At 41.0% G+C, this 11,453-nt stretch overlaps 1 protein-coding gene across 4 annotated transcripts; it reads right to left on the minus strand.

The window, feature by feature from the left end:
- Positions 1–101: 101 nt before the first annotated feature.
- LOC108887833 (RNA-binding protein, mRNA-processing factor 2a) lies at positions 102–10,756 on the minus strand. 4 transcript variants are annotated; one of them, XM_018683429.2, is made up of 8 exons: positions 10,190–10,754; positions 8,067–8,144; positions 6,561–6,599; positions 6,219–6,281; positions 5,000–5,150; positions 3,865–4,028; positions 1,983–2,055; positions 102–1,193 (listed from the first exon to the last, which is right to left on the minus strand). In XM_018683429.2, the coding sequence occupies exons 1-7, from the start codon at positions 10,490–10,492 to the stop codon at positions 1,990–1,992; spliced, it is 864 nt and encodes a 287-aa protein (XP_018538945.1). In that variant the 5' UTR covers positions 10,493–10,754; the 3' UTR covers positions 102–1,193; positions 1,983–1,989. The 4 variants fall into 4 exon arrangements, with proteins under 4 accessions (XP_018538945.1, XP_018538946.1, XP_018538948.1 ...); XM_018683430.2 differs by having other exon boundaries at positions 3,880–4,028; positions 10,190–10,753; XM_018683432.2 differs by lacking the exon at positions 1,983–2,055 and having other exon boundaries at positions 3,880–4,028; positions 10,190–10,756.
- Between the last annotated feature and the right edge of the window lie 697 nt (positions 10,757–11,453).

Genomic DNA, 11,453 nt, shown 5'->3' on the forward strand with positions numbered 1-11,453 from the left:
CAGTTCTTACGAGTTTGTATTGAGCGCTGAAGCATTTGTTAACTTTGATTGGCCACCCATCGGTTGCTGCAGTGATAAATGACAGATGCCCGGCAGAGAAATGCATTCACTTCTTTTATTCATAAGATGGGAATATTTTTTACATCTTATGCACAGCAGATACAAAGACAAACATGTTCTAAACCACAAACTAAATTCCTCCGTTACTCTAATCCTGCTTCCCATTTCAAAATGGCCCCCCAAAAAAGCAACCCTTTTACGTTTGTAGTCCAGTTTCACATTCTGACAGATCGTTTTACAGCAATCTCATTTTAGCAGAATGGCACAAGCCACGTTCAGAATACTTCCATTTTTTGACAGATACCCACTTCCCCTTTAAACAAATTGCACTTTTTTCTTTAAAACTACTTCAACAGGATTATAGGATCAAAAATTAACACCAAAAACACAAGAGACGACTAAACATCCAACTTATACAGGTTCATTATTTAGTTGCACAAAAATGCATAAATATACATTACGCAAAAAGTACAAAAATATTTGTACTTTCCTTTGCTCAAATAATGACAGACATTGATATGATCATAAAGGACTGGGATTGTCATAGAACGTAGGGATGCATTCACAAGGTCCATGCGAGATAAGCCATTTACACAACAGCCTAGCTTTCACAGAGGTAAGACCAAGGTTCTACAGGAAAAACAAAACATTTCGCTGTCTAGGCCAAGGTAAAGAGGCAACACAAACACTAAGAAAATTAGGATACACAGAACTCTGCGTTCTAAATTCATGCCAAAAAGACTTTAACATGCAATGACTCTTCTAAACCTCCCATGAGCAGCGGTAACCCGTGGAAGGACTAGCTTAACAACGGTAACTTCGATGCATCAATTTTCCTCAGCAATTACAACCCATTGAGTTTGACTAGGGTCTCTGCATGAGGGTTTTCTTTCTTTTTTTTTTCTTTTTTTTTTGAAGTGCTAAGATGGTACCGCGATAGTTGCCAAGGATGAGTTCAGATTGTCGACAGCAAGATGGTTTCAACTCAGACTCCCCCCAGAGACAATCGGGAGGAGATATAAATACTGTTTGTTTATAATAATGCACATTTGTCCATTAAATAAACCTGATTAAATTAATGAAGAGCTTGGCAAACCTCACTTCAGCTGGACAAAGGTGTGGTTTCCAGAGGCCTGAAGAAAACAAGGAAAACATCAGTTAGTTAAAAAAGAAAAAAGCAATAAAGCCATGATTTTAAAACAAAGGCTGGTCTTATTCTATATTTTTCTATGAAAAGACTAAAATCAACAGTGCTGTAGTCTCAATGCTTTCTGACTCCACTACATCTGTGGCAGCAAGCCAACTGCTTTGTACTTAAGATTAAATCTTTTAAAAATGGCTCACAAGTTTATTGTTTTAGAGCTCCTAAAACACCTGGGCACCTTTGTTTTTAAGTCACTGGGGACTATTTTCAGATGTGGATTAATGCAAAATAAAATACAGTGACTATGGTCATGATAATGAAGAACATGTCAGGCAGTGAAGTGCTTATTATTTTAAATAGTTTGACAACAATGGAAGTCTACGGCACAGAAAAGTGTTTTACATTAAAAAAATGTTTTTAAATTTATGCATTTAATGGGAATAAAATGGGTTTGGAGCTGAGTGAGGAGGATTGGGAGTGGGAAAGTACTGACAGACTGTTGGTTTTTACCTTTTCAATGATAACAGTTTATAATGAGAAAGATAAAGAATATGGCCATCCTTATCATTTAATACCGCATCAGTTATTTTCATCTGTTGATTTTCATTTATGTTGACACATTCAGTGCAGTTTTCAGTTAAACATTGTGTTGTGTTGCAAGTTTTCAGTTTTCATGACATCAGGTTAGCTGTCAGAGGATGGTGGGTGGGGGTTGGCAAATCTAAAAAACAAAACAAAACAAAACACACACATTGTTGTTGGACCAAAGGTTACTCACTAAATATCTAACAAAACTGCCGGGATTTCCATCCAGGCTGGGAAGTCTCAGAGGGAGTAGGGTACCAGCGCATCTAAAGAAACACAAACATAGTCATGTACACCAGACCAAAACCAGGCTTCAGTGCTTCAGTTCTGTAAGATTTTATCCTAGGTTTAGGATGACTGTCCCTTTAAGTCCTGGTCACTGAAGCCATGGGAATGTGGGTCACATAGCCGCTCATTGAGGACAATGGTCCTCCAGTAATTAACAGGCATGGAAATGAGGAGAGCTTAAACTCTCCTTGTGTTAAATATTTCCACTAGGTAAGAGCTGGTATGCCTGTACCTTTCCATACCTGTGACTAAACCCTGTGGCAAAATGAGACCTCTCACTTCTACACAGTTGAAGAAACAGGACAGAGGCCACAAATGCAGGGCCAAACCAGCTTAATATACTCAGGAGGTTAACAGTTGTTTAGGGACACTTGATGTAATACTGCTGTTTCATACAGTCAAACTGTCAAGGGCTAGGAGTCAGTGGGAAGAGAACTCGGGGCATTTTAGGGATCTTTCATCAGACTGCAATTAAAAGGCTTTTCCCCCCTTTGTGTGGCTACACAGTCAGCTTATGTTCCAACAGGAACGTGGACAGTGAGTTGGCTCCTCCAGAGAAGCCCATCAGGTCTGACAATTTCTCAGAGCAAATACCTTACATTCCTCTGCCTCTTGTGCCCGGCAAAATGGACTATGTCATAGCCGCTTACTTTGCAGTGTAGCACTCTCCTGTGCACGTAACATTGCAAGGAGGAAGTTCGCTCACAATGAACTTTAAATGACCCAACATGAGAAATATTTTCCATCGCTATTGTTACCTAAAGCCCTGCCCACTGCCTCATAGTTTAGCTGCACTACTGCTGTAGTATTTAGACTGCTATTAACTTACAATGAACACTTGAATCGATTTCTCCTCACATCTTTTTAATGGTAAATTTTCACGGTGGAACTTGTATTCTTGTTTAAAATGAACATCTGAAAACCAAATCCAAAAATGAAACATTTACAAGTAATTTCACACTGAAACTATGTTAAACCTTGCAGCTACAGTCTAAATACAAAACTGGCAACAAGTCTTAGGATCATACTCCATCTTAAGGCTCAAATTTGTATTTTTACTGAAATGATTTCTACCTCTTGAGTTCACACTGTGGACCAAAATGTGAGTATTTCATCAGTAAAAACACCTTTTATCACCCAGGACACTGACAGGACAGTGATGCGCAGAGCTCCATTAAAGGAAAAAGTTACACCTCAGACATGTCTGAGGCTCATCCACAAAAAAGGAAGCCACGAGCCAAAAACAGCCAGATGACGACCACAGACAGGGATTTAAGGTAAGTGCACGGCAGTGTTCGGTTACACTACATCAAGGAATGTACACATCACTTCCACTGATGGCACAGTCAAGAGTCAAGACATTTTCCATTTCAAAAGGACAAATATTTATTACAAAATAACTCATAGTTTTAACCTCCACTCAGCTCCCAGTTATGTGATATTAAGTCTGGGCACATGCTGTGCAGCCAACCGCAGATTTACAGACTTGATATCTAGATTGGCTTCAGCAACACAGGTCTTTGTGCTGTTATTGTAATACCTCAGGGGACCACTGGGATTGTTTTGCGAGTCTGAACCTCTGCTTTTAACAGTGCACCACGTTATCAGATTTTAAACTGAGGTGGTTCATGCTTAATTATCTGATTTGGTTACATTTTGAGATTATAAACAGAACAAAATGACACTGTAATGTTTACATAAATCATGCATTTACATAAAGTACCCAGGTGCAGGCATTCATTTTGTGTGCACTATGGGATACTAGAATAGAAAAAAGAAACACACACCGGTTGGTCCCTCACCTGGGCGTGGAGGGCTGCAGCTGCGGCAGCGGCCGCTGGGTAAGTGAAGGCTGCGTGAGGGAGGCCTGGGGTCAGCTCCGTGGTGTACAGGGGGTAAGGAGTCCAGGCATCCGGCGATGCTGGGATCAGTGCTGCCCCTGTCAGATCATCTGGGGAAGTACAGGGCAGGAGGAAACAAAATGCTGACTGACCTATCCTTGAACATACAGACTTATATCATGTAAGACATCTATTTAAAAAGGAAATGTATGATCAAAACATGCTGCATAATGTGGCTTTTAGGTTCACTGCTGACCACTGATGAGTCTTACTTTAGTAATAGCTTGTGTTGTCACTAAAAGAATATCACTAGAATAGAACCTTTACAATCCTAATGGCGCAATCAGACCAGATTTTGCTTCAATTCTATGTCGAACAGACACATTCGTTCCTGGTTTCACTCTCAATCAAACTGAACTTTAACAAGCAACTCTCCAACGTCCCATTAGTTTGACAGCAGGTGGAACTACCCTCTCAGTCTGGGAGTACACATTATATTCTTGTTTATAACTAAAGGGTGTGAAACAAGCAGCAGGATGCCATTTGACTGCAGTGAGTGCAAGGACAGATATGAAGGCGAATGACAGTAATGTCTGAAAAAAGAAAAAAAAAATTTGTGAGCTGCTGTTTTTAGCCTGCTAGGTCCCACAGCTTATGTTTATGACCCTACCCACGCTGTTTCCTGTCATGCCACGCGAATAAATTTCACCAGGCGAAATCTGGTCTGAATGAAGCTTAACACTGTTGTCAACAACCACCCATCCAAATCTAATGAATCAAGCAGGTGTTTAGGCAAAAGAGAGAAGAGACACAACCGCTGACTAAACCCTGTGAGAGTGGAATTTCCCAGCTGGACAGAAGCAAAGCGGCTGTCTTAAGAGTCGAGATGACACATGCATGTGGAGGTGAGTTAGTCCTTAATTTGTTAGATACTTTTTTTTTTACCTCCTGCCCATTCGTCATTAATACCACAACATCCTAAGACAGATAGTAAAAAAGGGTAACAAGGGCAATCGCGTACTGGCATTGCCAAGGTGAGAGTGGATGAGAGAGCCTAGAGTGGTGCAGCCGTACAACTTACATGGGTCCCGTGCAATGAAGTGAGCTCCTAGAGCAGGGTGGATATTTGTGGGGTTCGGTGTGGCCATCAGCTTACTCTTTGCCATCTTCGTGTTGGCTTTAGCAAACTCTAAGCGCAGGGTCTGGGGACTTTCGGGGTCAAAACGGATACCCTGGGGGAGAGACGGAGGAGGGGAGGAGGGGGACATAGTATAGTAAGGGAGGTGGGCTGAGTTTGAGGGGCTGTAACTCAGTCGTCTCTCATGGCCTCTGTTCCTGGAGCCGTGTTTCAATACTCAGGATGTATCCTTCAAGCTTCCCTCGAGCTCAACACTGTCCTGTTCTCCTGTGGGATGTTAAAAATACACCCTTCACCACCTGACTGCTTTCACTGAACTAAGACTGTTTATGAAAGGTCATGTCTTAAAAAAAAAAAGGGGGGGGGTGGGGTGGGGGGGGCAGACTGAAGGATACACTGAAATATTTCAACAGGCTTGCATCTCTTTTTCCTCATGACGAAATCAAGAGCACAGACGACTGGAGGAGAAGTTCACCCTGTCATCACACGAGCCAGGAGGAGAGAGAGACGAGGAAAAGGGCCAATGGCGAGACTCTGAGTGTAATTTCTTTTGGGTGGTTTAAAACCCTGCTTGTGTTCTTGTGCCCTAAGCATTGTGCCCACATGCAGGTGAGTAGTATTTTGGTGTATGTTTGTGTCTGTGTGTGTGACTGCTGGTGTGTCTAAAAGGTGATGCTCAATAAGGAAGTCTAGGCTATGAGAGAGAAGTGTTAGATACTGCCAACGTGGGCTACTGGGTGACAAAATAAGAGGTTAGAACTACTGAGGATGTGTCCAAATAACACTACGTACAGTATGTGGCTATAGAACGAGTATTACAGTAAAGCAGTGAAAGCTATACCAGACTAACAAGGATGTGTATCAAGGTCAAAGTAAACTACCGTAAGGCTACGGGATTCTGGCCTCTTTCCAAAAATGGCCCTGCCATTGAATTATAAAAGACAAAATGGGTTGGCTTTGAGAAATTAAAAGGGAATTTTTTTTAAAACTCCCAATCATTCTTTTTCATGTTCAAAGCAAAGGTTAGAACAAATCTAAGAAATACAAAGCAACATTTAAAAGGATTAAAAAAAAAAAAAAGAAAAAAAAGGAGAGGAGGGGATAATGAAATAGCAAAGACTCAAGAGAGAAAATTTATTAATAAAATCAAAGCAATGCTTACATTTAGTGCATTTTTTGCAGCTTCAGCTCCAGACCGACTGTCAAAGGTTACAAACCCAACAGGCTGGAAAAAAAGGAAAGAAACAAATTGAGATCCAACTGGACGATCATTATAAACACCCAAAAACATGCAATTTTTCTGGAAAATATCAAATTGAATAAAGATACACTTGATATGTGCTGGCAATTCATGTAACATTTAAATCAGCAAGAATGGGAACAACTCATGCCTTTTTTGTCTTAAGTGAATATTAAAGTTACAAAAACAACACTGCCTGGCTTTTTATTTAATATTTCAGTATAGCATTAAAGCAGTTCCTTCCACTGATGGAAGGAATCTCACCTGTTTTGAAGTTAACTTAATCAGTGACCCTTCATAACCCTGTGGGGAAGAAAGATAGCCAATTATCCACCCTGGAGTCACATGCAGGAAGTCAGGCATGAATGCCTCGCGCTATATGAAGAGAAACCTGCTTGTGTGCACCTTCAGTTTCAGTTCGGCAGCAGGGCATCACAAATCCTTTCTGTGACAGCGTTGCATTTACATTTAGAAGGATAACTGTGGTTAAATAAAGCGAAACATGCACATTTCCAACAAATGCAGCTTACACTGATTTGACACGATTTTATTCTCAAAGGCTAAAAAACAAGAAAATGAAACCACATTAAGTTTAAATACATGTTATCAAATACATGAGGGGTCTCTCTCGATTAAGCACGACCTCCAAATAAAGCCACCGGTTTTAAACCAAGTTAAAAACAGCACAAGTGTTGGTTAAAGAATGAATAAATTCCTGAGAAATGGAGGGGAATTTTGCCTGACCAGAGTATTGATAGATGGGATCTTGCCTGATCCTGATTTACAGCCATGGAAAATTAAACAACGTTCACTGGCTGTGATAAATCCTTAGCAACAATCCAAACCAGATTGAGCTTCAGTAATTCAGAGTAGAAAAACAAGAGGTAGAATACAGTCAATATTAAGAGGTTTCTCTTGAAAATGATCTTTAAAGAAAAAAAGAAAAAAAAAGGATTTAATTTGTATTAAACCTGAATGTAAACCTCAAATGAATTAGATTTAACCCTCATTTGCTCACACACTGTGCTGTGTTTGGCTACTGTAGAGGCACAGGACAAAAAGTAAAGCAGTGTCACAGTGGTTTAAGAAAACAAACTATATAAGCGGTTTCACAATGTTTGAATGTTATGAGAGGAAATAAAAATTTCCCTACATGGTGGGCGAGCTGGGTCACAAAGAGGGTTGGTTGGCCAATTGCGAGGGCTACTCATTTACACATTCCACAAGATCATCCATGTGCGCGGGATACCACTTCCAATTTGGTTAGTTAGGACACGAGTGGGAGGGGTGTTTATGGAACTGGAGTCCAGGCCAAAAAAAAAAAAAAAAAAAAAAAAAAAAAAAAAAAAACAACACACGAGCAATGGCCGAACAATGATGTGGCCTAATTTCCATATATGCAAATATCTGGACTTCCGTTAAACAAGGGGATTATTCAATTTCAGCTAAAAGGAGCACTCATAAACTCTGCTGTATGAGCTGAAGCATCAAATGCTTCAGGCATGAGAAAGTGGTTTGAAAAGAGTTAGCTGCACACTGGATTACAGTTGCTTCCTCAATACTTTAAAAATGTTTAAAGGTCTTCCTGTGTGCGCAGATAATCCTTTTTAGAAGCACTTTCCATGACTCTTTTCCAGCACCTGGCACACAGCAGCTAACTTTTCAAAGAAGGGTGAGAAGTCAAGTCTATTTTATTTAAATACATATTAAATACATATCAAACCATAAAAAATCTCATGTGTCTTTATAATATGTCATGTTGTAACTTACCTTGAAAGGTCTGAAGAGAAGGTAAAGTTCCCGTGGTTTGATATCTACTGGTAGGCCACTGACAAACAGCGTTCGTACCTGCAGACCAAAAAAAAAAAAAAAAAAAACTGCATTTGGTCATTTGGAAGTGACTGTCTAATACTGAGTGTGCTTTTATTTGGGGTCTTGTCTTTGCTCTATAGAGAGAGCAGCATGGTCTCTCAGTCCTCCTTAATAACCAACACACACACACACACACACACACACGGATGGATGCTTAAGTGGAGTGCAGCATACAAACATGGTCTCCCATCATGGAAAATGAGAAAGGAAATAAACAGAAAAAATATTTTATTTGTGACAGTTAAAGCTAAGTGGCTTGAGTAGGAGCTATAGAGGTCCAAAGTCGATGCTGTGTACAGTCCAGTGTGGCCGCGGAAATAAACAGTGCAGTGCGAGGCCCATTAGTTCCCAGCCGGTGGGGAGGCCCTCAGTACAATGGGGCTGCCAGAGGAACAGCACTGGACAACAGTGCACAGCGTGACACCATTTCCTTCCTCTGACCCGCGGCCCCAACCCTGCCAGCCCTCCAGCATTTTTCAGGTGCAGCACAGCAGCAATTCTCAGCCCTTTACAAGTCAGCACGTAGAGCAATCGAAGGCCGACACAGCTGGACACCAAGTCAGTGGAGATGTTTTAATCTGTCCTCCTGCTTCTCATTGATTGAGCGGCTGTGGGTCTGCGAGTGAACAAACCTGAAGCTGTGGTGAAGCCCATGCTCTCTATTGTTTTTAATAAAATGTAAAACGCATCAGTTACATATTTGGGTGAATTTCTAGCAACAAACACTACAACTGTTGACAACTGACAAGCTGCAGGCCTCTGAATTGATGTGAAGGGACATCTGCCCCCCTCCCCCCTTTTTTTGTTTCTAAATACATTTCTGGTCTTTACACTTGGTTTTTGATCTTAATAATAAGAAGGAAAAAAAAGACATCAGCAGATTAGACTAAGAAAAGTTAAGTGGCCACATGAGGCTTTATTGTAAGATAATGGGAACAAAGGAGGGCCAAACAAAAGGCCCAGCACTCCCCTCAGTGTCTCTCCATAAGGAGTCATTACAGAGGAAATATAGCTGGCCACACAGGGATGAAGAGTGGCAGCTGTAAAAAGTCAACATGGATCATTCTGGAGGTAACTCTGTTAATCAAGGTGATTTTTTTAAATTGGGTTTTTATTAATATTCTGATTTTTTCCCACATAATTTTAACCCACAAATTGCAAATAAGGAAGTCAAATATCAGTTTAGACAGACTTATTTTAGGTTTCGGTTTCACGATGACCTGCAGCCTTTTTCACATCAGAGATAACGCGCAGCAGTTTTAAATGACTCCTCTTATTTTGATTGCTACCTGAGAGCAAACGAACGAAGGGAATGTCACGGCAGCAAACGGCGGATGCTTTGGAAGACGGAAAATTTTAAGTGGACATTTAGAGAATTAGGAGAAGCTCTGAATATTTAAACTACAAGACATTTTTAAAAGCTTTCCCAGCCCAGAGAGGCCCGCTGGTTTTACCATTTAACGCCTTTTTTCTTTGTTAGATTTATTTTTAAAAAATGACTTAAAGAAAATGAACCTAAAGCCTTATGACCCTTGTTTGCAGTATAGGTCACATACAAATAATTGAGATAAATCTCCAGTAAATCGATATTACAAAGCAAAGAAAAAGACGAGGATGACACAGGCTATTAATTGGTTCATATCAGTGGAGGTTTGAAGCTGATAATCCGCACCTGAGGACACTCAGTTAAAGCAAAGTTTAGTCACACATAAAAACACATGCTGAAAACAACATTTTGAAGACTTATCGTCTGTGTAATGTGCTAACTCTGAGTCTCCACAGGAGACGCAGGAACAACCGCGTTTCCCCTTCAATATGCGTCTTTTCCTCGTCGCTTTCTTTTTTTAAAAACTGCTTCAGGGCAGCGGTGTAAGGCGAAAAAAGCCTAAATAAGATAAAGGAATTTCACCCTACACACAAGCTTTGCAAACAAAACTTACAGAAGCCGCGGACAGACTTTCACGGAGCTGTCACTGCACACGACCGCGACCAAAAGGAATTAAAACTTCGGCTAAACTCACCTCCTCTTCGATGGAGACGTTGTTATTCGGCTCCGCGTCGGCTTTGAGACTCATGTTGACGGTCGCTTCAGCTGCTGCTGCTGCTGTCGCTGCTGCACAAAGTATCAAGTTTTTCCTCGTCGAGTGATATTTCCCCCAAGTGCGTCTGAAGCTGCAGTGAAAGTCCTGGTGGCGTTTGAACTTGAGGAGAGAAGATGTGCCGAGGTGAGGTCGTGCGGTCGAGGAGGACGGCGAGGTGTCCGAGGAAATTCTAGTAGTAGTAGTAGGAGTTGCAGTAGTAGTAGTGTTGCGAGAGAGAATCATTCATAAAAGGGAGGAAAAGGAAAGAAAAGAAACTCAGACACGCGCTAAACTAAAGGTGAGAAGGTGGATTTTGTGCTCCGTGTGTGAGGGTGAAAGATGGGGGGAAAGAAGTGCGCGTAAAAAACAGAAAGCCTCTGCGCTCACATCAATGCCCTCAGCTGTGGGGATTGTGCGGAGGAAGAACAAGTAAACTTTTCTCATTGGAGCGTCTCTCTCTCTCTCTCTCTCTCTCTCTCTCTCTCTCTCTCTCTCTCTCGTCCTGTCCGTGAGTGAGCCCCCCCCCTTCTCTCATCCACCTCTCCTCCTCCCCCTGCTTTTCAATTAGGTCATCAATTATGTTGGAGTCTGCTGTGAGCCGTAATCAAGCTGCAGATCCGCCTCAGCTGTTGCAGGAAGACCCGGCCCCTCTGCCGCTACATCACCGTTTCTATGGGACCCAGAGAGCCAATGGTCATTTACCACACAACTTAATAATAATAATAATAAAAATGATAATAATAATAATAATTTGTGGTAGTCTTACCGAGGCGTGCAATCAACACTACTTTTTCCTGTAATATTTGTTCCCGTTTCTGATACTTTATTCAAGACTTAATGTGTAACTTCACATGTGCTACCCTCTTTGTTTCTGCTCATGTGATTTTATTCTTTAGAGCCATGTCTTTTATCTTATCTTTTATTTCCTGTGGTAAAACATTGGTTTAAACATGACCCATACATAACAGACAAGGCGATTTAAAGGGCTATTTCAAGGATTATTGACAGTGGTGAAAAGTAACTAAGTGTGTCTAATAAAGTACTGTACTTAAGTACAGTTCTGAGGTACTTGAGTACCCCCGTTTTATTCTACTTTATACTTCACTATACTACTTCTTTTTTTTTCTCCACTACATTGATCAAACAGCTGTGGTTGCTGTGCAGATGAAGAATGAATGTGAAGGTTTTAAAAACATATTTCATA

Source organism: Lates calcarifer, linkage group LG2 (genome assembly GCF_001640805.2).
Source record: "Lates calcarifer isolate ASB-BC8 linkage group LG2, TLL_Latcal_v3, whole genome shotgun sequence".
NCBI classification, from domain to species: domain Eukaryota; kingdom Metazoa; phylum Chordata; class Actinopteri; family Centropomidae; genus Lates; species Lates calcarifer.

What these genes read in the sequence shown, in the direction of transcription:
- LOC108887833 (XM_018683429.2), bottom strand. Translation starts at nt 10,492, where the DNA reads ATGATTCTCTCTCGCAACACTACTACTACTGCAACTCCTACTACTACT. An exon ending in TTCTCTTCAGACCTTTCAAG is followed by an intron (nt 6,600 to 8,066) that starts GTAAGTTACAAC and finishes TCTTCCCCACAG; the next exon opens with GGTTATGAAGGGTCACTGAT. An exon ending in CCCAGGTGAGGGACCAACCG is followed by an intron (nt 2,056 to 3,864) that starts GTGTGTGTTTCT and finishes GTGTTTCTTTAG; the next exon opens with ATGCGCTGGTACCCTACTCC.